Source organism: Stegastes partitus, unplaced genomic scaffold (assembly GCF_000690725.1).
Source record: "Stegastes partitus isolate 25-593 unplaced genomic scaffold, Stegastes_partitus-1.0.2 Scaffold925, whole genome shotgun sequence".
Taxonomy (NCBI): domain Eukaryota; kingdom Metazoa; phylum Chordata; class Actinopteri; family Pomacentridae; genus Stegastes; species Stegastes partitus.
The window spans coordinates 80201-107059 of NW_007578656.1; the positions used below are offsets into that span (position 1 = coordinate 80201).

Here is a 26859-nt window from a genome sequence, read left to right on the forward strand (position 1 = left end):
TACGATGTGAAGTAGTCAGTGTGCAGCTTGTGTAACAGTGTAAGTTTACTGTCCCCTCAAAATAACTCAACACACACCCATTAGTGTCTAACCCGCTGGCAACAAAAGTGAGTACACCCCTAGTGAAAATGTCCAAATAGTGCCCAAAGTGTCAATACTTTGTGTGGCCACTGTTATTTTTGACTGATTGTTATTGACACTTTGGGCCCAATTTGGATATTTTGTGACATACTGTATATATATTTGGAAGCTAAGTCAACACCATCATCTCTTCACCTCTTTCTAACTTCTGCAGTGTGGTAGAGAGAGACCATTAACCTACTGGAAGAGGTCACTGCCATAAAGGAATATTGCTATGAAGATGTGCACACGGTCTGCAGCAATATTTATGTCGGTGGTGCATGTCAAAGTAACGAATCCCAGGAGTCAACAGTGCTTTTACCACATCCGCTTGAAAAACCATCTGTACACATTCTGCCGAGTGGGGGACTGGAGTCTATCCCAGCTGAGTCAGGGTGAAGGCAGGAGACACCCTGGACAGGTCACCAGTCTATCACAGGGCTACACTTAGAGACAGACAACCAAGCACACTCACATTCACACCTACGGACAATTTAGAATCACCAATTAACCTCAACATGTTTTTGGACTGTGGGAGAGAACCCACGCTGCACAGGGAGAACATGGAGACTCCACGCAGAAAGATCCCAGGTGTTCTCACCGGGACGCGAACCGACGACCTTCTTGCTGCAAGGCAATTATGCTACCCACCTTGCAGCCCCTAGTGATAAGATATTTAACATTATTCACTTTACCCGTCACTGGTTTTAATGTCTGATTAGTGTCTACCATCTACCTCTAATATACATGCTGTAAGATTAATGATATTACTCTGGATAACTGGATTACTGTTATATGTAGTTCATCAACATGTAACTACCTCACCGCAAAATCAAGAAATCTGAGTGTGTGTGTGTGTGTGTGTGTGTGTGTGTGTCTGTTCTTCTCTTTTCTCAAAAACCATTTATTCCATCTTCTTCAGACTTGCCGGGTGTGTTGCTTGGGACATGAGGAAGTGCAGTGTCAAGTCTGAAGTTGTTTGGATGAGCATTTCTTAAGAAGCTTAAAAAGATAAGAAATAAACAGAAGTCGGTGACAACTGTAGGACTGTGTAGCTAAAAACAACTTTGTCCACAATCATCGAAAGCGTGGGTTGTATTTAAGAGAGAGACGCTCTGTGAGCGCTGCAAACTGGAAACGGCTGATCACACCAGTACAAACGCTGCACAGGCGCTTGAAGCAAAAGCGTCCCGGAGGGCGTTGTTGAGACTGCAGCAGTCCTTTTCTCTTTTAAGAATGATACAAGCATTTAGGATTGTCAACACATGTAACTTAGTCAATTAGTCGTATTACTTAAAAGAAAACAGATTTTCTGAATGTTAATTTACCGCCTCCACGAGCGTCCATCAGCCTTTTTCTATTTTCTATTTACAGTCAGAGCCATATCTGAGTGTGAAAATGGCTTAAACTCTTATTCCAGACTAATGTTGCTATCTGTAAATTAATTTAGCTATTGTCATCAAAGTCGTGTAAAAATATATTTGCCTGTAATCATCTGAACTGCAGTGAATCAGTGTCACAGCCATCTTCAAATATAAGTCAAGTAATTGAATAAAAGTACTGATGCTCATTCAGGTGCAGGGTTTCTTAGACGTACAGAGATTCAAAATAATATACGTGCCCTTTTAAATTCAAGGTCTAGCATCTTTATGTCATAACACAGCAGTGACTTGGAAATTAGATGAGCAGGTGATTGTTGGAGCACTGGTTAGGTAAGTGTTTGATATGTGTTTGGTTTAAGTGAAGCTTTATGTCAATGGAGCGATAGAGACAATCTTTCGAAAAACTGATAAATTAGTCATCAAATAAAAGAAAGAAAGAAAGAAAGAAGTGTTGGATTATTGAATAAAATATATAATAGCCCTACTTTATCCTCAGAGAGAAGGTTTGGACTAATGATCTTTCTCAACAGTGCTGCTTATACCAAACAAGGTGTCAGCTAATTGGAGTTTGTTAAACTTTAGATAACCTCACGCAGTCAGTGTTGAGAAAGTTGCACACAGCAATAGTGGAAACCCATTTTAAACAGCCGCTGTTGGCTATATATAAATTAGTAGACTTTCCTTAAAGAATACACTCCAGTCTAACATTTGTGTGTGTTTGTGATACGACATTGTCTTCTAATACAATGCGATACTGGGAATCTTCTCATGCAACAGGAAGAACTGGGTCGTGTTTATTTTTATGTTTTTAAATGTCAAAGGCAAGCGTTTGCATATTCTCTTCCTCTTCTGTTTGTTTACTTTGTCCTCTATATATCATTTCATCAGGTGTCAGTGTCGAAATTGGTAAAACAATATCTGCATTCGGTGCTGTAGGTAGGAGGTGATAAAAAAATAAAACAGAAAAGGAGAATACTGAGTAAAGATGTTTAAAGCTGCAGTGCTGGATGGTTTAGCTGATATGAAATTTAATGGAAATAATCTGTGGGACAATGGAAGACTAAAAAGAAGACTGAATACTTTTCATTTTTTTAAATAAAGTTACCGTTTCCTGAGCATCTCAGTATTCCAGGCATGCTCCCCCTTAAATAACCTACTTTTCTGAGTGGTTAGAAGGTTGTTCTTTGTATTAAATTAAGTGGTCATCTTATTTTTAGGTACTCTTCCAGCCGATGCTCCCAGCCTCTATTTCAATTTATCCCAGAGAGAATTCGGCTGCGGAGAACACACAGTCATAAATTGTTGAACCACAACTCCATCGCCCGACTACGGAGCTTTACGAAGCAGCAGGAGTCCCATCGTGTTAATTTCCCCACGGATTACCAGAGGTGCAGGAAGTTATCTACATCTATTTGGAAGGTTTGCAACACGGAGTTTATAATTTGAGGTGCGATTTGATACCCAACACACTTGTTTACCGTCAAACAATTAGTCATCCATGTTTTCCACGCTGCACTAACATAATTAACACTTTAATTAGGGAATGAGTTGATGTGAAATGAGATAGGCACAGAAACTTCCTTTTAGCACAGTTTCTACACCTGCCTGGGTTGTTAATTGCACATTTTTTGGCCAAGCGGTTAAAAACAAAAGTTTACGGGCTCAAATTCTGACACGTCGTGGTGGGAAACGGGCCAATCTAGTCCTGTGAGTATTCACGCTTACGCAGCAGGAAAACATCATGAATGCGATGATGTTTCTGGGATAAAGACTTCAAATAATCTTGAGGTATTTTCAGCATCTTACTATAAATGATTGCTTTGCTGCCACCTTAAAATGTTCAAAAAGCGCTGCTACCTTTAAAAAAAAAGTTCATTTGATATGGATGAAAATCAAATTAAAGCTTCTTTTCTGCCAAGGAATGCAAAACTAAAACATAAAAAACAGGTTGCTGTCCAAATACATTTGGAGCACAGAGTATGCCATTTGATATTAAGACCCAAAGGAAAGTGTGGTTAGAGCGAGATGTTTGCCAATGAAGCATCTGAAAATATCCCAGATTTTCCACTTATTATTTAACCGAAAAACAACTACAATCTGTACGGTAGCCTACTTTCCTTTTGCTATACTGCCTCCTCCAGGCACAAGAAATCCCCTGACAGCATTCAAAACTGTGCACACAACAAACCCACTTAGTTCCTGAAATCATGTTTCGGATAGTGAGGAATTCTGGGGCGCTGTGAAAAGACGACAAAGCGGGGCCCATTTTTTTTCCCCCTCCTCCTTGTTAAGGCTATAATGTACAGCCGATACCTGGTTGGTACGCTCCAGTGTAATCCTCTCCTTCTGCTAAATGCCACAAGGAATAAGCAGTGTTGACCTTGGGAGACGCGGGGGCCGGATTTGAGGGTGTCTTTTTAAAAGCCTGGGTGTGTAATTGAGTAGAGCGGCAGGGTGGCTGGCTTTGATGGTGTTCGCACAAGCACAAGGGAGCGCGAGTGCGTGAGGGAACACAGGAGGAAGAAAAAGCCAAGCAGAGGATCAGGGATACACACAGAAGTACACAAACACAGACGTGAGACTATTCACACACACACACACACAAACTGAAGGCCAACATCAGAGCATTCAATAACAGCACATACATGCAGAGGAGCCATGGGAAGAACCAGAGGAGGCAGCGGGGAGGTTTTGGTCAACGGTGAGGGGTTTTTTAAAGCAGTCGCTGGCATCACGAGGCTCTTCATCACCCAGGCAGATCAGAGCGAGCCCAGTTTTCCTCCAAGAAGCCCTCCAGCCCTCAGTGCAGCCTGATTCCAAAATGGCATCTTTGATGGGGGTTCAACTCGACCAACAAACCTCCCACCCCAGGACATCATTAGTTCAATGTTGGCATTGAAAGCCGCTGCTCTATTGGACAAGAAACCCTTCATCGTCTGCCCGTCCAGCTCCTGACAGCTCCTTTCTTGCATCCATCTGCACTCTGCTACGCTATGTCAATGTTTACCTGCTGCTGCACCTGTCAGACAGTAAAGCCGGGGAGCGCTGCTGCAGATCTGCTGTGCTACATTTATATAACGGCTTTCCTGAATCCCAGTTATGTGAAGATTTAAACAAGGAATTATGTAATACCCATTGACTATTAAAATCAGCTGTGATTGTTTTAACAAGCCACCGTTTTAATTAAAACTTGCATAATTAACAGTATTAACAAGCTAAAAGTTAGTTATCTACTGTTACTTTGACAATCTTGTTGTGTAAAAATTACTTTCCTAGACAGAAATAGTGACTGAAGCAAACATAATTGTTAGAGAATTAGTTTTCCTTTGAGAAATGTATTTGGCAAGTTGCAATACTGAGTGTTTAAGTACTATGATCACTGCTGATGCATATTTTTCTGCCGACATATTAGATTGTATAATACAAAATCCACTAATCTACTGTTAGGTTTCAGCACTCAACGCTTAATTAAGGTTTCGAGAAAGATTGAGGTTTTTCCTAATGTAGAAAAAAATCACCATAACTGGAAACATAATGTGTTATTTACACTTAATCAGACTTTAAACCTTTCTCTAAGTTTGACTGAAGCATTTTTGTTCTTTAAACCCAGTCGTCGACAAAAGTCTGGAAAGTCTCTGGTTTGATAACTGTGTGCTTTGTCTGCCCACCATCCACCTCGACCACCTCCTGCTGACTGATGCGGTTCATAAATGTGCCCTTCATTCACTAAAAATAAAAATGAAAAAAAACCCTGTCTCTTAATCCGGCCAGAGGTTATGTTGCACACGGATGTAATTGGGAAAGCAGCAGACCTTTTTCACAGCCATTTTGACATGAAATAGGAGGTAAACACAGGTGTTACTAATGACATTAATAAAGGTTCTGTGTTATTTCGGTGCTGAACCTTAATTAACGTCATTAGTAACACCTGTGTTTACCTACTATTTCATGTCAAAAATGGCTGCGTAATTGTGTCGCAATGTCACTTTCAGGGACACAGTTGTAATTTGGCCAACGAGACTGAAGCCTGATTAACTGTACTTCTGAGTGGGTCAGAAAAACAAGAGCCGTGTCACTCTCAATTTGCTGCATAGTGCACTAATTATTCTGTCCGCCGATTTATTTGAGCGTCCAAACTGTGCGCCTTCTCGTTTTATAGCGCAGCATAAACTTGCAGTTAAAGAGAAGGAGTGATGTGCATCCTATGCGGTGAGGTAAAAGGAGGGCAGGTGAATTACTTTACTCGAAAACCTATTGCAGTTCGACTCCCCGCTGATTAACACAGCCACCGGATGGGGATGCAGCTGAGGCCCGTGGGGGTCATGAGGGTGCTTTAAGGGATTGCTGCAATTTGTGTGAAGATTCATGTTCCTTCCTGCTGTCGGTATGTGGTCGTTACAGGCACATAAAGTGTCGCTTTTGAATGTCGTGATTAGATCTAAATATGATCAAGCAATAATCCAACTAACATGTGGGCGTCTTACTAGTGATGCGCGATATTAGAAGTTCTGGCCAATACCGATATCCGATATTAAGATTTCTGATACCGCCGATAACTGATATTACCGATGTCGATATTCAGTTTTTGTTCACACTGAAAAATGAGTATAAGTAAGCACTGTGTGAACATGACTATTCAAAGAAGCCCAAATTAGACTGCATAGTCTTCTTTATTACGCAACAAAGGTAAAACATATTTAAACATGCTTAACATTCAAGCCCATTTAAGTAAAAACCTCTGTGAAATAGCAGCGATATCAAACATAGAGACGAAAGCACTGATGTTAGACAAGTTGTTCATCGGACTGATACCGATATATTGGAAAAAAACACTAATATCGGCCGATACCGATGTGGTCGCTGATATATCATGAATCCCTACTTATTACTTTTTCCACTAAAACTTAAATAAGTTTATTAGACTTTTCTGACTTTGTTTTTCATTATTGTAAAGTTACAAATAGCACTAATATAGCAGCAAATAGCTATCTGCTACATAAAGATCTACAAGAGTCACGACTCTTTAATTAAAATTAGAGTAACTGTTTTCGTTTGAGACGCTCTAATGACGTCCATAAGTTTGGAGTGAATGCAGAACCTTTAACAAGAGCCATTTACACAGAATGCAGTTTACAGATATTGCTGCTTTATTGCACTAATATTATTGCTCTAAAAACCACAGTTTGGTATTTCTTCAGTCCCGTCTAATACGCAACAATTATTGCTTTTCCTTGAAAGAAGCGATCTGACTATTTCCACCGTGCTTTCAATAACCCCCTTGATAAAAAAAAGTAAGTTATCTGTCTTATCGGTCTCTTCTAAAAAAAAAATCTAAATCAAGTACAATTGTTCAAAAGCTATATCCCAACTTCCCCCTATCTCCACTTTAATTGGGAGAAGGTCAGCAATTAAACTGGAGGGTAGCGGGCTTGCTTAGATGAGAAATGGGAGAACGGATGACATTAAGTAAAGGATGACAAGAACACTGGCCATCAGGGCCACTTGGTTCCCTTGATCATTCACAGGAGGACTAACTGGCTCGTGCTTTTGAAGGTAATAAAGGACACACCTACTGATTTTTTTTCTGGCAGTGTAGCAAAGAGAGAATTCATTAATATCGGCCTCTAACACACATCTCCATCGAACAAAGGAGGCAGACAAACAGAGTGAAGCGAGCAGTGCTGCATGGGGAGTTCACCCGCCTGCTAAGTAAAAGAATGATTAACAGTTTAGAGTCCAACTAGGACAATACCGTCTCGTAATCCATCTCGATTATTGAATCTTTGCGGTGACCAGCAGCCATTATGAAACCGACGGATAGGGTCTGTATTTTGTTTATAATAACGCAATGGTAGACTAGACCACAACAGCAATTTAACTCAATTTATCGTCAATATAAGTCAAAGCTACATGCGAGGTGGACCTTCTCCATTTATCTTTTGCACTGGAATAACTCCATGATTACAAAGAGTGGAATTAGCTTAAATGTCAATCGGGCGCGCTTACATCGAAGCCCTGTCAGACTGTGTGATATAATGTGACAGTACAGCTGCAGTTGGAAATAGCAGCTGATCTATCGCTGCAGAGGCGAGTTAAATCCATGACTGAATGTTTGATGAGGTACTTTGCAGCCCTGCAGGAGTCTCCTCTGCCTGACTGCTGCTGTGAAAATCCTGACAGGACCTGCGGGTCAGAAAGGTCTGAGAACTCTTCTGCCTTCTGGTGCAAAAACACATACAGTGTTTATGCTGTTATGCGGTGTTTGTTTTCCCTCAGCTTTTCTACATAATGAATAATAGAAAGTTAACACGAGCGATTTCTGCCACTTTCGCCGTGACTGGCAGCTCGCTTGATGCCGCATTGTTCTAATGAGGTGATGCCCCGGCAATCTGGCGCTCGGAACCCGTAATGAATGAACACTGATCGATGTGTGCTTGTTGGTATAATGGAGCGCGTGTAATTAATGTACACATGTGTGCATACAGAGAGCGCAGCACGCATAACATACAGTCATTTTCTGTTATTATCTGGTGCTGCAGCTCCACTCCCGGTAGTCATTCTTTCCCTGTGGGTGGCTGCGTGAGCTGCCGAGTTACTCACTCTGAGTGAAGCGAGGAGGGTTGTCGTTGACATCCGTGAGCCTGACAGTGACGGTGGTGGTCCCGGATAATCCCCCCAGGTGGCCCCCCATGTCTTTAGCCTGCAGCACCACCAGGTACTGGTCCTGGGTTTCCCTGTCCATGTCGGGTACAGCTGTACGGAGGATACCTGCAGAGAAAACGCACACAGCAACATCAGGGTGGCCATTTAAAAGAAGTTTTGCTGTTTTTGTTACTGTGGAGAAACAGCACCAAATGACCATAATACATCTGTGTGAAACTAAAAGGCTTTTCTGATCAATATTTATGACTCTATGATTAGCCGGCTCTGAACCTTCTGGCTTCCAAAATGCACTTGCTGGCCTGCGCTCGGTTTTTTAAAAACAAAAGCTGCCTGCTCAGTCAGTGGGAACTGGTCCAGCTCTGTTCACATTTTTAACGACAGAACATCTTGTTAAACATACGAGAGCGCTGTCTCACCTTTTGTATTACGTGTTAATCACTTTGCCAGACATCTGCAGGTATCACGTTATGGGTTTACAAGCTGCGGCTAATGACCATATTAACGGTTAACAATCATTTATTTAGATTTTGTGGATCAGCGACGTGCCGTTCGGTGTAATATTGACGCGTGGCTTGATGAATTATTGCAATGTAATAGGCCTGTGCTAATGGCTGAGAGAGGGCCAACTGGATGAACTGCTGTTCTACAGTAAAACAGCAGATACAGCTGACTTGAACTAAATATCTTATGAAGTGGTAGATTGAGAATCACAATAGACACCCTGACCTTTTATTAATGACTTATTAACATTTATAGTGGCACATCTGCCTGCCCATTATGAACTGAGGAAGTCTTGACCCTTTATTAAGGACTTCATCAAGACTGCAGTTACACATGTTAGTAAGTCATTAATAAAAGGTCGTGGGTTTCTTGATTTTTCGGCGAGCCATTCTGCCCGCAGCTATAAAATGTTAATAAGTTGTTATTTAATGGGCTTCGGTTCTGATGCTCTGCAGCTCTTTCTTCGAAACTTTACTAATTGGTCAGTCCATTAGAGAAACTTAAAACTTGTACAACTTAATATGAAGGGATTCTGAATTTTTAACCTCCTGCCTCTGGTGTTGCTCGGTGCAAATGTAAGAAATTTGTGAGGTTTATTTTAGATAATGTGTCCTCAGTTGTTCAGCCTTCGTTTTTATTGGGTAATCATTTGTAGCAGAACGGTTTGTCAATAGTTGACTGATTGAATAATTGATAACAACAATCAAGTAGATCAGTGGGTGATACAGCAACCACTATCAGCTTTTTTTTTCATATTAATCAGTGTATTTAGCTGCCAAAAATATCTAATTAGTCCAAGTATTTGTCCATCCATAAGCACTGAAAATGCCACCGCTGACCAGCAGTGTTAAATTACACGACAAATAAAGTTCTGATTTGTAGGGATGTTTTCTGGGTCAAAATGACATAAACAAGTGAGAAAAGACTCTGAGGCATTGTGCTAGGAATATTAATGAGGAATTTTGAATGTTTCTGTTTTTCCATCACGATTTGACTAAAAATACTTCGTCCAAAATTATTCTGAACTTTTGCAGTTGTCACGCATGCCAAGAGGAATTCATGGATGATCACCAAGCTCATCCTGATGAATCTTAGCAGTTTCGGTTCCAACATCTCAAGGCAGACACTCCAGCAAACAAGGCTGGTCTCCAAGGATGCAGAAAAAAAAAAGGACTCCACAGCTCCATACACACAAAAACTCACCTGCACCAAGGAGAAAGCTTTTGAGAATGGATGTGTTTGGACACAGGGATGTGGTTCCTTTGGTGAAAGACCCCAAGAACAGGATCAAGATATGGGGTGTCTTCAACCAATGAAACAGTCAATGTTGTCAAAGTAAACATAAGAAAAGAGGACTGCAATAGAAAAAATCCAGCAGGCGTTGGGTGGCGTTAGATCTTCCAACAAGACAACTCTCTGTAACTTCCATTAAACGCAGTATCAACATGTCGGAGTGGTCCAGAAGAATCCCTTTGAATTTTCGTGGTGAACTAAAGACCAGAGTGATGGCAAATGAGTCTTCCAATTTCAAAAACGTGGAGATCGTCAGAACAGAGGAGTGGAACAAAATCCCAGTGGAGAGCAATTACAACAAATGTTCTAGCAAATAAATTGTGGCAAATAAATGTGTTGCCACTGATTACCGAGAATAATTTTGAACATGGCATTTTTAGTAAAAATAATAATAAATGAAAATAGATGTAGTTAAATGTCTAATTAACATCTCTAACACATTAATCGTACTGTGGATTATTGTCTTCTGTCACTTATTTATTTAATTTCCAGCCAAAAGAAACTTATTGGGCAAATAAAGAACTACTTCAAACCAAAATCTGGCATAAATATGAGTAATTTGGGGCTTTACTTTATCTTGGATGTGATTATTTGAAAACCACATTTTCCAGCTCCTTTATATTTTATGCCCATTACTAAACTAAACTGTAATTTTAGTTAATTTGTGAAAACACAACAGGCCATACACTTGTTGGTCCTATTGTTTGATCATGATCAAAAGTTTTTTATAAAGTTATCAAGTTGGCTCCTGTGTAAAAACCCCATAACTTGTGTTCAGTAATTAAAGTGTCTCGACTCTAATTGATGGATAAAGTTGTTTTCAGACCTCTCTGGCATTTTGAAAGCCCTTTCAAAAACCACTGGACAATATCGAAGCACACTGTCATCAGGCTGGAGACACGTCTGACAATTTGACAGCTTTTCTGACATTTAGGAGACACTCAGTTTCCATTTGACAGCGCCAATATATAACTTAATGTCCCGTTGAAGGCACACGGAAAGACACACACAAATACATAAACACAGATATGTGAAGAGGCTCATATGGAAATGATAAATCACCGCTCGGCGACAGCTAGGCATGCTGACGGAGCGTAAAATCTCGATCTGTGTCTCACACTCTTTAACGGCACACCAAGACGCATCGCTTACACGCGTTCAACATCGATCACCTCCCCGGCGTAAATGGCCTCATTCTGCTACATGTGATTGGATGTTGCACATCAAGCGCTGGCTGCACTCGCCCAACATCAGCCAAAACACCGGCCTGGATCACTTGGCAGCTCAAGGTGAATCACATTCAACACTGGCTGTTTTGAATGCAAACGACCAGGCAGAAATATGTGGAGGTTTTCTGAGCAGAATTCATAAGCAAACAAACTGAATATATGAGCAAACGCGCGCGCCTCCAAGTGCGCATTTCGAATAAGACCTTTAGTGATGGAGCCAACGAGAAACTGGGGGGTGATTGAAAAAGGAAGATAGCGACGGAGAGAAGAAGGGAGAAGGGGAGCGGACATGTTCCGAATACCGAAGCTTGTCTAATAGCGCGGTGTCACGGCTAATACACAGAGTGGAATTAGGCTTATATTCCCCCCAATTAGCATTTCAAAAAGCGCTGCAGCTCTCTTTGGGGTTTTTTTTTTTTTCTTTCCAGAGGTCCTCACATGTCAAGGCAATCAATTACGAAACGCTGACATTCATCGAGCGAAAAAGTGTTTCGCCACCTGCGACCCACGTGGGGAGAACGAACAGGCACGTGCGGGTTCCTACTTCAGCACGCAGATGAAAAAACAACAACAACAACAACTTCAGAAGGCCTCGTCTTCTATCAGAACCAGCATCAGACGCTCAGAAACTCCGAGTCAACCGAGCTGTGGTTTCCCTCTGAGGTACGGTGCTGAAAAAAACTTGAAAATAAAAAAAAAAAACTTTGTGCCCCGAGGTGACATGTGTGACACAGAGACATAGTGAGACGACACACACACACACACACACACAAGGCAGACAGGTTCTTTGTAATCTGTCCTCGCATTAAAGTTCACAAACCTTTGCTGACGTCTGTCTTTAAGCACGTCGCTTTGCCTTCGCTTCATCCGGAGATAATAACATCGCGGCTGTGTTTTGTTGGGGAGCGCGCGCAGACCCCTGGCAGCATGAATATATTTTCTGCCATCTCATACTGGAGTGAACTGGGGAGTGGGAGGGTGGGGGGGGTGTATATATGCTTGAGAGATTGTGTGTTTGAGTGTTTGAGCAGAGGGGGCACAGGAGGGAGAAAGGGAAGTGGGAAAGATGGATGACTGAGTGTGACGGGAGAACGCTGGATGCACGAGAGTGTTGTGTGTGTTCAATGTTTAACTCCACCTGCACACACACACACACACACACCTGCGTGAACATGTGTGTGCGTCCCTTTGGCCCTTGTCTATCCACACACACACTCACACACACACACACATGTTCGGCGTTCACGAGTCAAGACTGAATTCGCTTGTTTGCTCTCCAACATCTTGAGCATATTTGCTTTTCCGCAGCGCGCGGGTGCAGAATTTGCTTTCCGACATCTGTGCATCTTTTACATTTCCCCGCCCGCGTGTGCCGTGATGGAAACACACACACACACACACACACACACTCGCGTCGATATATAAACACACTCACCTGTCTGGGGATCGACAGAGAAGTACTGCTGGCCCTGCACCAGTGTGTACACTAGCTTGGCGCTGTTCCCATATGTCGGGTCATCAGCATCTGTTGCTGTCACCTGGATTATAGACGTGCCTGCAGGGAGGACGAACAAGGAGGAGAGGAAGGAGAAAAGGGAAATAAAGAGGAGGGTAATGTGATAGTAGAAGAAAAGACACGAGAGAGGGAGGAGGGGGGGAGAAAGAAGAGAAGAAACATGAGCAAAACGGTGGGATAAAAAGACAAAGACAAACCAAGGCAGAGACACAGCTAAGTGGACAGCAGTACTTTAAGAGCATAAGAAAGCTTTATATCAAGACAACCTCCACTCTTCACTCCCACTCCTTCTTTTTCAATCTCTTTCCGACGGCAGTGTGACAAATACTTTATTCGCTCCTCACACACACACACACACTCTCACCCTCACCTTCCTCCTTCCCTCCCCCTCCCTCGATTCTTTCTGTCTCACTTCATTTCTCTTCATCTCCGTCTCCAATTCCCTTTTTCTCCCTCTCTCAATCGGACTGTCTGTCTCTTCAGCAGGCCTCCCTCTCGTTTGAATCTTCCCTCTACAGCTCAGCGAGCATCAATTTCGGCAGAAATTTAATTTTTTATTTTTTTTTCCTGGAGATTGTGGGTAAAAATAAGAACCGTAAACACATTTCACATGTTTATGGATGTATGCATTTATGCGGGAGTGCAGGAGGAATGACTATTCCCAACGGGGTTCCAGTCAGACCAGACAGGAGCGAGAAGGGGATTGGTGGGAGCAGCTGGTACTTTACTTCTAATCAAAGCCCTGACAGGATCACTGTGGGAAAAATAAATGGGGTGTTTGTATGTAACTGTGCGTGTAAGACTGTGTGTGTGTGTGTGTGTGTGTGTGTGTGTTTGAGAGTGTGTGTGTGTGTGTGGAGGGAAAGGGGGGGGGGGACGAGATCAGCTGATCCATTAAAGGTAGTTAAGAATCAAAGAGGTTATTGACAGATGGCAGATGGAAAGTGTGTAAAGATTGAGCCACAGAGAGCTCAAGAGCAAAGAGGTGTGTGTGTGTGTGTGTGTGTGTGTGTGTGTGTGTGTGTCTCAGTTGTGTTGTCGCTCTGGAATGAATTAAGGGATAACTAGCTTATTACCAGTAAGATGGTGTTTTGATTTCATACACTGAAAAAAGAGAATTGTTGGATCAACTTAAATTAATTGCTTCAACTGGTAAGACGCTACTAATGATCTTTTGATTCCTCTCAAATAAGCATTGCTGAAACTTCCAATTAAGGAAAGTCCACTTAAAGTTTCTAATTTCTCAAGTATTCGCTTTATCCGAAAGTAAAAAGTAAAACATGATTTTGTCATTACGCTTGCTGTTTTTTTTCCTTTCCTTTCCACTGTAGTCCTCCTGGAAGACAGCGGTTGTTAAGTTGCAGCAAAAAATAAAAAATAAATAAAGAAACATGGACGTCAAAAGCGCTGTGCCGGTAAACCTAATTTTCAATCCTGTCTCTGACATTAAAACGACACTTCAAGTAAGTAAAGTGCCATCACCAACGCAGACAGATAAGCAAGATTAATTTAAAACGAACTACAGCATAAATACACTTTTTGCAGCGTGGCGTTGCCCGTCGTCTCTGTTAGTAACTCAGTAAATTTACTTTTATACACCCCTGAAGTATTGCCATACTGTATTCTACTTTATACTTCTGCCCTTGTAAATTCTGAAGGGATGTATTTTGCTTTTTACTCCAATGCATTTATTTCACAGCTGAAGATTTTACACATATAGCGCGCTGCTCTGCCGGAGATTAAATCAGTGGTTTCCAACCTTTGAGGCTGGTGGCCCCAAACAACATTAAAAAAAAACAACAAGATTTTCTTCTGTTGCCGGGGCTCCTTGCAACATTTCAGATGCTATGAATTATTCGATATTTCCCATCTAACCTTCTCGAATGTTTTTAAGAACCCATTTTGTGCTCATGTACAAGTTTATAATTCTGTTGTTTGTTTTTTTTGGTGTCTACTAGAAAAGGTTTACATGCTTCGTTGTTTAGAAAACGCATTATTTTGTTGCATTGCTTCCACAGCTCTTGTGCTCGTGCAGCCCAAGGCCACACATGAGGGAGAAGGAGCATACATGAATAAGTCTATATACTTCAATTTATTTACAATCCGCAACATATGTCATCTCGTTCTATCTACTATCTAGTACGTGAATGTATTCAACAGCGTCATCCAGACAGAATCCTTCAGGCTAGAAAGCAGCAGAATAACAACAACTCCGCAGCCCCGGTTGCCTGTGCGCGCTCCACATCGGAGTATAATCAAGGCTTAAGGCTCTCCTCCTGAAAAGTCCACCTGGCAGACGAAAAGAGAGGTCACGCTGTCTAGGCAGACTGACCCCAGATGTAGAGATGCAGCTCTTGCAGATGAGGTTCTGATGAGCAAATAATGACAAACTGTGAGTCGGCTGTTCTCTCGTTGTTTGATTTTGCACCATACTAGGTCCAAACGGGCATCGCAAGAATGTGTTACACTGACATACATAAGAAGCTGAAGAATAGAAGCCTGGACTTTAGCCTCACAGTGTCACACCATTTTCTAGAATGGTCTGACTGCACCTCATTGTTATTCTGCTATGGGAGGGGAGGGAAAAACAACACTTTGCTATGTTTGGGTATCTTTAAACCAATGCAATCCTCTTAGGCAGGTCTACGAACAGGATGTGGCCATGGTTTTCCCCAAAAATAGGAATGAAGGAGTTGTTTTGGTGGCACATTTGCATGCAGGGAGGCGAGGGCTGCCATTAAAATGGATATTTCACAGTGAAACCAGCAGGGCTGCTTCACTGCACGGTCCAAACCTTTGGCAAAAAAACTTGAAATTTTCTGCGTGTAGGTTGCTGCCCAGAGGTTGTTGTTGTTTCCTGTAGCGAAGGAGGATTTTTGCAAACGGGAACACACAGATAGTGGAAGGAGAAGGGGAAAGCCGCGTGAAATGTGGGGCAAATGCCAGGTTTGTGCCCTCAATCTACATGCAGCGAGTCAGACTACCTGGACCTCAAATGGAGTGTTTCAGGCAGGTGAGGAGCAGGAGTTTCTGTGGGAGAGAAAAACTCCCTGATGACTGTGGGTTTTGTAAGCTGTACAAAAAAACACACCGAAGAATAAATCCAAAAAAACATCGGCTCTTTCAGGTAAATTATAATTTTTTAGACCAAAGAAGTAAAACTGTGCATAAATTGTTTCCTTCACAAAGAGGAAAAATAAATGAATTCCGATTTGTGTGAACTTTATTTTTTTCTTCCTTCCTCTCCTACTAATCATCTCTTGATCTGAAAGATTCATCATGTAAGTCAGCGCAGCCTCCAGATTGCAAACCCCCGGACGAGAGTACATGTTTGCATATAAAGTAGTTTAAAGTAGACTTTAAGTGAAGCTACGTATTTTTCCTTAGAATAAAAATCTAATAATATGAGCATATGGTAATATATTTACAGGGACCACTTTTCGCTGAAAGAGTAGTTTACTTTGACGCGTTAAGCAGTTTGAGTATCTAAACTTAATTTGCAGAACTGAACCTTTAAATGCTGGTGAAACCCATCCCGGCACAGGAAAACTGTGGCCTCATACATATGCAGTCAGTCCTTTGGACCAAAGTTGGGTCAAAGCTGTGTTTGCCAAACGCATTTGGCAAATCTGGTTAGTCTGAATGCCTGAGTGCTTATTGTGTTTTTGCCCCATCTCATCTGGACAATTAACTTGGTGAGCACAGTGCTAGAATGACAAACACAAACCACTGTCAAGCCTCCACACATCAGATCCAAATTGAAATAAACTGCAGCTCTCCTATAAAGAGTCTGCATGCATTCTAAAAAAAAATGCTTGATTTCTGAGTGTGTTGTTTATGTGCTCTACTGTCCTACAATGCAATGCCCAAAGGAAACGAAGAAGCTGCTCGCAGCTGCAAAAAATTACAACAAATTGTGAATGGCTGTGAGACAGTTTGAGCAGGAATTAAATTAACATTAAATCTTTTGGATTTCTATGTGTACAGCTTAATTAGCTGTGGCGTTCCGGAGTCGGTGGGATGACTGCCGGCCCACGTGGTGCGTAGCTCGGCGTTAAAAAACACTGATATCTTGTTAAATATTTGCAAAACATGAGATACTGTCACAATTAGTGCACCGTATATAAAGGCAGCATGGGGCTGTAGTATTTAGCGCACGCTGGCTTTTCTCTGTGCGCTCCGGTTAGCCTGGTCAGTTAATTGGTGATTCTAAATTGGCTGTTGGTTGAGCGAGGCTAAATGTGAGTGTGCACGGTTGTCTGCCTCTTTGTTTTGGCCCCGTGATGGAGCCCTGTCCAGGGTGCAGCCTCCCACCCCCCTCGCCCTCAACAAATGTCAGCTGAGACAGGCTCCAGCCCCCCACAACCCTCTGCAGGATGAAGCCAGTATAGCTAATGGATGAATGCATGAGCGGACACAGGGCATATACAGTAATTTATATATGGAGCGGAGACACAGTAGGACAAAGTACAACCAATCGTCATACTTGAGAAAGAAGAGATTTTTTTTTTTATCTCTGTTTTCAGATGTTTGGCCATTATTTTTAATCCATGCTGAGTTTTGATTTATTTCTCCATTCCTCCCATTTTCTAGCCAGCGAGAAAAAAAATATTACAGCGCTATCTGCACTTGTTATTATTTCAAAGCACTCACCCACTACACCAGTTTCTCTCACTGACTACAAAGTGTCTGCTACTGAATCTCTTTATGTTTTAGGTCTTTTTTTTTTTTCAATATGGATATTGTAGATAAGTGCAGGGGGGACGCAAGTAGATAAGTGGACAGAAATGTTTCTTTTGACAGCAGTTAAAAACTAATCAGACTTAAGGATCAAACAGTTTTGGTTCTGAGGTTGATGCAACAAGTGCAAGGCGGAGGCAAACCCATTGGTATGCACCCTGCCAACCGTGCTATACAGCCAGTCACACTCCACAAGGATCAAATATTCACACTGCCACGCATCCGACTGGAACGCATGTTCTTACTATAAGACATCTGTCCTCCGGGGAAAAGAAATAGGAATCGTTCTCCAGTTTATATACATAATAATTCTGGGTTTTAATATCAACACTCAAGGTTAAACTTTAAATGTGAGTCATTTTCCCGGAATGCAGATACACATCTGGCAAGATGTTTATGCCCAGTCGAGTGAAACCAGCACAAAACACTTTGCAGACGCACATTTCAAGCGGAGAGGCTGGCTCAGTTCCAGCGCACCTTGCATCAGCGTCTCATTGCCGTATATGAGACGCTCCCTCCCCCTTCCTTCCCCCCAACCTCACCCTTAAATGTCTCATGTAACGAGTCTTTGATAGGATCCTCGCAGCGCTATCTCCTCGGTCACGCGTGCTGCGAAGCGCCTTGGTAAATATTGAATCGTCGAGTAAATATTGAATCCATGATTGACTGAACAACTCAATCTGAAGATTGAGCTGCTGTGAGGAGCAGACGCTCATAAGGCAGCTGATAGGATTACTAAATAGTGCTCGTCTCCATCACCCCCTCTCCTTGGGCCCTGCCCCAGCAGGCTGCTGGCAGGGTCATTATTCTAACCTGAATTAAACAATTCAGCGCAGGAGGGACCTTGATGTTTGGGAAAAAGCTTTAAGAGGCAGATGGCGAGGACCTCAGGCCAAATTTGCTGAACTTTTCTAAACTAACCAGTTTAGGGGTGAATTATTTAGAATAATACCCACTTTTCTGGCAAATTCAAAAGTTTTCCTGAAAGCAATTCTGCTTTTCTTTAAAAGGAAAGTGTTCCTCAAAGTAGAACTCATTTTTAAGAGGCTGAGCGGAGTTTAAATGGAGATTAGAGTACTTTTTGCACATGCAAACTGTTTCCTACAGGCACTCTGCAGTCATGCTTGGAATTACAATCTCAGACAGTTATTGTCACTCCAACATCTCGCTGCAGCCTGAGTGCAAAAAAAAAAATCCCTCCATTTCTGCCCTTACCACTTATTGCATTCCAATTCCAAACATCCCTATCACATTCTGCAAGATCTTCCTGCAGTCACAGAAATATTGTCAGGTCAGTGTGGCTGTGACATGCACTCTTTTGCCGCTTTTCGTATGAAAATGAAATAAAAATGATGGCTTGTCAAGTGGCATATCATTTCACAAGCCCTCAATCAAATCTGTTCGTCATTATTTCTTGTATTTCCATTTAAATGTCAGTGTTTCAGCTTTTAGGTTCTGAATTTAGGTGGAAAAACTGTATTTTTTTTTAGGTAAACACAGACAAAACAGAAACAGGAATTTTAACAACTGTACCCTCAGCTTTACTGTAGGTTTTAAGGTTCTACCAACTGAGGCATCCAGGATAGGCTTTTGATAAATTTAGAGGAAGCCCACGTTTGCCAGCCTAAATTTATTCATTTTGAAGAATCCACCGTTTCCGCCACAGTAAAAGCACTTTCATAAAGCCCTGCCTCGCTGAAAGCTCTATTTTCCCGCGACCGCGTGCAAACACAGAGGCGCGAGCACAGGTGGGTGTGACAAACTAATTCCTGCCATTTTGGTTCACAGTGCAGCGTCGGGGGAAAGAGTCTGGAGCGGGACGCATCCGTAATTAGAAGGCGGAATAGATTATTCACAGTTGGAGTCAAGATGGGTTTTTCAGTTATGACCAGACACATCAGCTCCTCGTCCCATTTTTAAGTGGATGTCAGTTACCAAATGAGCTGAGAGGAAAGTCCAGGCTGATAGAAAACTGAGTCCCAAAGCAGCAACACGGTGGGCACGACCCGAATATGAATAAACTGCAGCGCTAATAGGCAGATTATGTCTTTTTCTTTTTCCCCGCACAATGCGTTTCTCTTTCTTTGCATATGTTTTTGTTCCGTCCGGTAATTAAACACATTGTAGTCAGCTAGTTATATCTCTGTAGTGTACATTTACATGCACACAATCAAGAAAACTGCTACGATAAAAACAATGGTCCGTCGAAGTCATTAACATGATTGCATAACCTGGGAGCTCCCTACAATAATAATAATAGCCGTATTATCATTATAATAACCCTCACTGTTCGGCCTGCGCATAATTACAAGCAGCACATCTTTTAAATTAGTGACCGTACGTATGCACTGTATCATTCCAGCCGCCGTATGATGGTTACAGGTATTTAATCAACAAAAAGAGAAGGGACTCATACATCCTGCGAGCAGCTTTGGTGACAGTGTCATTAAAAATCAGCTATTAATCTAACTTATTACGGATTCTGCCTGCGTTGCATTTAAAATTGTATTCCCATTTGCATTTGATTTTTTTATTATTTTTTGTTGGATTCTCTGAGAGGTCTGCGTGTGTGCGCACAGCCACCAAACCCAGCCATGAAATTCTCTCTGTCTGGTGAGAGCAGACGGAAACAGAGATGCAATTTCATGCCAAAAAGAGTAATAAAATTGAACAGAACCACCTGACCTGCTCACTCCTGGCAAGAAAGTGCATTTTAGCGCTTGTGTAAAACTTTTATTAAAAAAAAAAAGAAGAAGCCTGTAATGTACTTTCCATCTTAAGTTGTTTCATATATTCAGCTTCGACACCATGTACCAGAGTTAAACTGCACAAAACAAGACTAAGGACTATTAAAGGGAGGAGAAGCTTATGTCCTACATACAGTCTAAGCGGGACAAATGTCCTTCGTTGCGTACCGCTTTTAGCTTGTAACTGCACTGAGGGCCCTTTAGAAACTATATCTAGGTGTTACAATCTGGGAAGGGCACCCAGGACTTGTATTCCGACTCGTGCTACACGGACACGAGTCCAAACGGCACAGATAGGAACACTTCTTCTGTCAATCAAATTTACCTTCGCAAACGCTCGCAGAGCCGTTCTTCGACTTTGCAAAAGCCTGAAGCGGAGCGCGGCTAAGATCAAAGACACGTTCTTATTAACATATCACATGGACATGCATCGCTGAGCTGTTCATTCATTAGACTCAGAACAGGTTAATCTCTGTTTTTACTTAATTATATTTCAGTATATTAAATGTAATAATTGGGCAGTCGCTCGAGGCGCACGGTGTTGCCTGCGCTGAATATTATATCAGTTTGCCTGCGTAACATGAAATGGTCAAGACTACCGAGACGTGCTGAATGCAAATCTGTCTGAGTATTAGTTCATTCAGTTCTAAAAGATGAAATCTCACCTTGCGTACGACTTCACCTTGACAACGAGCGCTGGCAAAGACAACCTGCTGCTTTAGTGTTTGCGATCATGACACGCTTTTAACATTTAACGTGGCGTCTAGCAAAGTGAAAATGGAATGTAGTCTGCGTGATGAGTGGGGATGTAACTGTAATTTGCACTGCAGCACATGGAGAGAACAACTTAAAGGAGATGCCTTCACATTCAGAACAGCTTCAATGCTCCTAATCTGCAACGCTCTGGACCACAGATGTTCAATTGTGTCGAGATCTGGTGACTGTGAAGGCCACGGCATATGATTCACATTATTCCCATCAAACCATCCAGTGACCCCTCATACCCTCTGGCACCTGGAAGAGAACACTACTGACGGGATAGAAATAGGATGAAGGTGATCACACAGAACAACTTTGTATTGATTTGCAGCCACTCTTCCCTCTAAGGGGACCTGAACTCTGCCAGATCCTCTCACTGTAGATATAAAGCTTCAGGTTTTGCTTTAATCCGTCACCAATCTGTAGCTTCAGTTTGTGCACAGCTTTAACGAATGTTTTTGCAAAGTTTTGCGGTCAAAGAGTCAGTTTCATCAGGAATCAGATCTGACCGAAACTGTTCTTGAATCAGTCGTGTGTTGCGAAATCCTGTTTGCTGCATTCGTGCCCTCCTCAAACCAGCCAGAGGAGCAAAGAGGAAATATTCTCTGACTTTGAGCGATAATATACTGATCGTGTTGGACGCCATCACTCGTAGCAGGATGGGTATTCAGAGCCTTTCAAGTTGTCAGTGTGAATCACATATTTTACTTGCATTTATTGAAGAATAGGTGAATAATTGTGGACTAAGGAGCCCGTCTGGTGACATCGATAAGAAATAAAAATAACTCAAACGACATAGTTAAATTGTGGCCTCGCATTACTAATATAAAGAAACAAGAGAAGTTGTGGAGCAAATTTCACAGTGCGGTCATACCAGCTGTCGATTAAGGATAACGGGCGTACTTGCATGAAACATGGAGCATTTTGATTTGATTTTAACCTTGGAATGAACGACACCGATGTCCTGCGATCTCTTGCGATGAAACACGGTGTGATAATTATGTCGTTCCCACACATTAATAACTCGTGGCCACGATTTACTAATGCGTGGGAACGAGTTATTTTTATTTCTCGTCGATGTCACCAGACGGGCTCCGTAGTGGACTGGTTTGCAGCAGATAAAAGCACTGTGACAAAAATGTACGCAAATGTGACGCCATCATGCATTCGCTTTCTTTACGGAGCTGTGATAACGACAGCAGCTCTAAAGAAGAGTCGATCAAAATTCAAGATTTGTTTTTATTTTTTTGATCGGCTGCAGTGAAGCTGTTTCGTTATGAGTTGTGGGATTCAGACTCTTTAGCCGCTCATAAACGCTCTCTCGCTCAAGTTTGTTTTCTGAAAGCCATACACATATTGAACCTATTGTACTGCGAGGCACCTAAATTGCAGCAGGTTTTCCCACTATACAATATACCCATTTCAGACTTCATTGTGATGAAGGCTAAAAAGTCTGTGTACAGAATGGTGATTCAGTGTGAATGGAATCCTAGCAGGCAATAATTATGGCGGTGCTGCGTTGTATAATGGCTGCATAACTGCAGCTGTCAAAGTCTCACATTGAGGACATCTACGGCTACATTAATATGCTCATTATATTTCAAATATTAGTTCATGTTCCCAATTGGAGTGATTTCCATGAAAGGTGTTTATGTTACAATTATTATAATACAGGTTTTACATTTCCAACGCCGTGAGTTCATCCTTGGTTTAATTTGCTGCGATAAATTGATGTTTTTCAATATTTTTCAGAATGCACACTTCTGGGCTGAGCATAGGGACTGCAGATTCAAAGCTATTGAATAAAATGCCTTCAGACAATGCAGCCTTGTGAGATAGAAATAATAAAGCATACTGTCTGGCCGTGGTCAAGTGGGACATCCATCATTTTGGAGCTTGACAGCAGTCACTGGCTGCTACTTTATTCTGATTAAACAATAACCCAATAAAATGCGACGGCCCCGCGCTTTGTTTACAGAATGTTCGTTTAATAGCACCACTATATTAAGGTAAGTTCCTATCCCTGCTATTGACATTATTTATCATTTTATTATTGTTTTCGCTCTCACGCTCAATCATGGCGGCGAAACGACAAGAAAAGATGAGATAGAAGAACGTGTGTGACATACGGCGTAAGATTCCAAAACAAAACAAGGTCCCCCTTGTCCACCAGAGCGACCGGGGAACCTCTGCAAATCCAGGTTTGTAATTATGTTACCATGTGTTCAGCTTTGTGCAAAACGCTGGCTGATCAAACCGTAATAATGTTCCCTCTGTATTGCCTTCTGGTCAAAAGATTAAACGAAAACATCTGTCTGTCATGCAAAATGTAACGAGAGCTGCTGTCTGGATGGCATATGGCATCGCGATAGCAATTTATTCATGTTATAACTGTGGGGAAGATGCAACAAATTGGGTTGCTGCACTGAGCGAGTCAGGTCAGAGCAGAAACCTCAGTTGATCGTATTATGGGATAGCTTTGAGCAACTTTTCCTGTGTGCAGAACTCGGGTTGGTGCAAGGACTGAGACGGGAGGAATCTGAAATACAAGGTTTGTATTTGTATGCACCATGAAGTAAATCATCATATAAATACAAACCAGTATTTATTTAATAGCTTAATGCATAAAAAAGGTATGTAGTGTTGTAACCTTGACATTATAAGAGTGTTATTGGTATTTTATAATCACACTTCTTGTAATAATGGAGTTGTCATCTGTACCAGTCACTTCTGCCCCAACAAGCTAACCAAGTGAGATCAAGTTAACCAGACCCATTTGGCTAAAACCACTAAAACTGCTCCATATCCACTTTACAGCACACTGTGTTTGCTTTCCAACACTTCATAGATGTGAAATTACTGTTTCACAACCTGTAACCTGCCCGTTTCATCGCAAATGATTCCACACTATCAGAGTTCAACAGCTTAACTTGGATTCTATCAACAAAAGTCCATCTTCTCGGTGAAAAAAAAAAAAGGGAGCGACTCCTGTGGATTGTTGCTTTTTACAGAATTGTGTGCATTATGTCAGAATTGCAGCACCGTAGAGCCGATGCTGAATGAACCTGCGAGCAGCGTCTCGGACTCTTTGCTTTATTTCTGAGCAGTGGAGGAAAGCAACTGAGAACATTTTCTCAAGTATGGTTACTTCTACTTTGAGGAGTTCCATTTTCTACGACTTTATTATTTCACTCCGCTAGAATTTAGAGGCAAGTATTGGACCTTTTCCTCTAATACATTTATTTGAAGACTCTAGTTACATGTTGCTTTGCAGATTTGGTTTATTATTACAAGTTATAGTCAACCAATAAATCCAAATTTTAGATTTTGTTATCGATTGAGATGAAACCTTATTGTTCCTTGAGGTGAAATTCACAAGCTTCTCAGCAGATAAACTATAAATAAACACATGAATACATCAATTAGTATAATCAAGTCTGAAATATTTTGCACTTTTGATACTATATATATATATTAATGCCAATGCTCTTGTCATTTCCCTCAAACTAAGCTTAAATGCATGACTTTTACTTGTAACAGAGTATTTCTACACTAGGATACTTTCACTTGATCTTCTTTCAACTCGGCTGCTGAGTAATAAAGCCCGAGTCATCGGCTGGCAGGTTAGGAATCACGTGTAGGCTTGTAAAGCTTGAAAAAAAAAGAAAAAAAGAGATGTACTATAAGTGAACACTGTGTTTATTTACAGCAGCAGCCTTGAATTTCTTTTCTTTTTTTTTTCTTCGTTTCTCTGGCATTGTTGTGGCTGCAGCTGACGAGAGCGAGCTGGCTAAATTTGGTAACAGTTGGTGAGTCTGCTGAGAGATTGGCTACATAGTTAGAGAGCAGACAAAGCTGATGATAACTCCAGTGAGTGAAAAAGTGATATTATACAATAAAAGAGTTTTATATTTTATGTTGATCAAACTATTTATTGGTGCATTTGTATGTTTTGTTCATTTGATTATGGATTTAGGATGCCATCCATCCATTATCTATACACCGCTTAATCCTCACTAGGGTCATGGGGGGCTGGAGTCTATCCCAGCTGACTCAGGGTGAAGGCAGGGGACACCCTGGACAGGTCACCAGTCTATCACAGGGCTACACTTAGAGACAGACAACCAAGCACACTCACATTCACACCTACGGACAATTTAGAATCACCAGTTAACCTCAACATGTTTTTGGACCGTGTGGGAGGAAGCCGGAGAACCCGGAGAGAACCCACGCTACACGGGGAGAACATGCAAACTCCACACAAAAAGACCACAGGTGTCCTCACCGGGATGTGAACCGGTGACCTTCTTGCTGCAAGGCGATGATCCACCTTGCAGCCCGATTTAGGATACCTGCTTCACGATATATTTTAACCAATGTGCAATTTTCTCATTCTTTACCAGTGCAATACACGGCCTACCTCGCTGTTGACACAAATAGTTAGTGTGAAACATAACTAATTTTGGCTTTTCTACTTTCATGTTCCACACTTATAGTGCTTGTATTTTTACTTATATTTTGCTCTTGTTTTACATTGTCCTTATTATTTATTAGGCTTTTTAAAAACCAGGACCTGAGTACCAATTTCATACCACAAACACGTAAATGTGAGCTGGCATGACAATAAAGTTCCTTAAATAAGGAGCCACGCTGCTCCTCCTTGGCCCCAAATCAGTCCTAAACCATCAGTCCTAAACCATCCCTCCCACTGGGCATATCGTACCTATATTTGCCATCTCGGGCACCATGGCGCTGTAGGGGCCTTCATCAAAGACGGGCGGGTTATCGTTGATGTCCTGCACCCGGATTATGAACTGTGACGAGGGCTCCAGGGCGCGGTCGGTCTGCCTGTCGGTGGCCGTGGCGATGAGACGGTATTCGTCCTTCTCCTCACGGTCCAGCGGCTTGGTGACGTGGATGTTACCTGTTTTCTCGTCTATTACGAAGACCGAGCCCGCTCCCTCGCCTCGCAGGACATACTTAGTGCGTCCATCATTCCTGTCCATGTCAGTGTGGAGCTGGATGAGGATAGAAAGAGGAGCAACGGGGGGGGGGGAAGCAGAAGAAAGAGGAGGGTTGTGGGAATTAAGGGCAGACAAGTAGGTAAAGAGTGGGGGGAAAAGACAAGAGTAAACACCAGTTAAAAATTAAGTTTGTTTTTTCAGACAGGCGGTGAAGACAAAACAAGCAGATTATCCCCTGCATGCCTCCAGGATATAATGAATTTAAACAGAAGCAGACAAAAGAAATACACACAATACCTCCCTCTCTCTCTCTGTCTTCCATATACATACACACACACACACACACACACACACACACACTCTTCCTCATCTTTCTATTCCGGCAGTATGAGCAGTTATGAACCCGGATCTCCGTAATCTCAAAGATATCCAGAACACATGCTCTCCTGCTCACACTTAAAGCCTCTATTCAGTTCCCAGCAGCTGTGGACGGCGCGAGCTTACTAGTCTGTGCACATGCAGTGGCCCGGCTATTTAATGAAAGCACCAAATCAAAGGAATAATGAACAGTAGGCCAATCAATTATTCCCTAACTAATAGGTGTGTATGAGCGAGAGTGGAGGGGTTGCATGGCAGTAGGACATGCAGTATCGATCGCGGCCCTGTGTTGAGTTTTATTGGATCAGCGCCTGGCGGGAAAGCAGGGCAGCCGAGCGACCAGCGGCCTCTTCATGCATGGAGAGGTAATATCAGGGAAGGCTCCACACTGTCCTCCGTCCCCGATGAGAGAGACGAGCCAGCGGGAAGCGGCGAGCGCATCAAGATTCAATCTCATTACCCCCGCACCTACGTGGATCGAATAGCAACTGTGACCAAAAAGGGAGAGAAAAAAAAAGGGCTGCTAAATTAGGCCCCACTCGCAAGAAACTGTGACATTGTGACTTT

At 42.1% G+C, this 26859-nt stretch overlaps 1 protein-coding gene across 1 annotated transcript in view; it reads right to left on the reverse strand.

Annotated features, from left to right (window-relative positions):
• cdh24b (cadherin 24, type 2b) overlaps nt 1–26859 on the reverse strand; it is a 113450-nt gene that overhangs the window by 58776 nt on the left and 27815 nt on the right. The window contains exons 4-6 of the mRNA XM_008293950.1: nt 25674–25968; nt 12624–12743; nt 8103–8270 (exon numbers count right to left, since the gene is read on the reverse strand). Coding sequence (XP_008292172.1) covers nt 8103–8270; nt 12624–12743; nt 25674–25968 — 583 coding nt within the window. The remainder of the gene's footprint in view (nt 1–8102; nt 8271–12623; nt 12744–25673; nt 25969–26859) is intronic.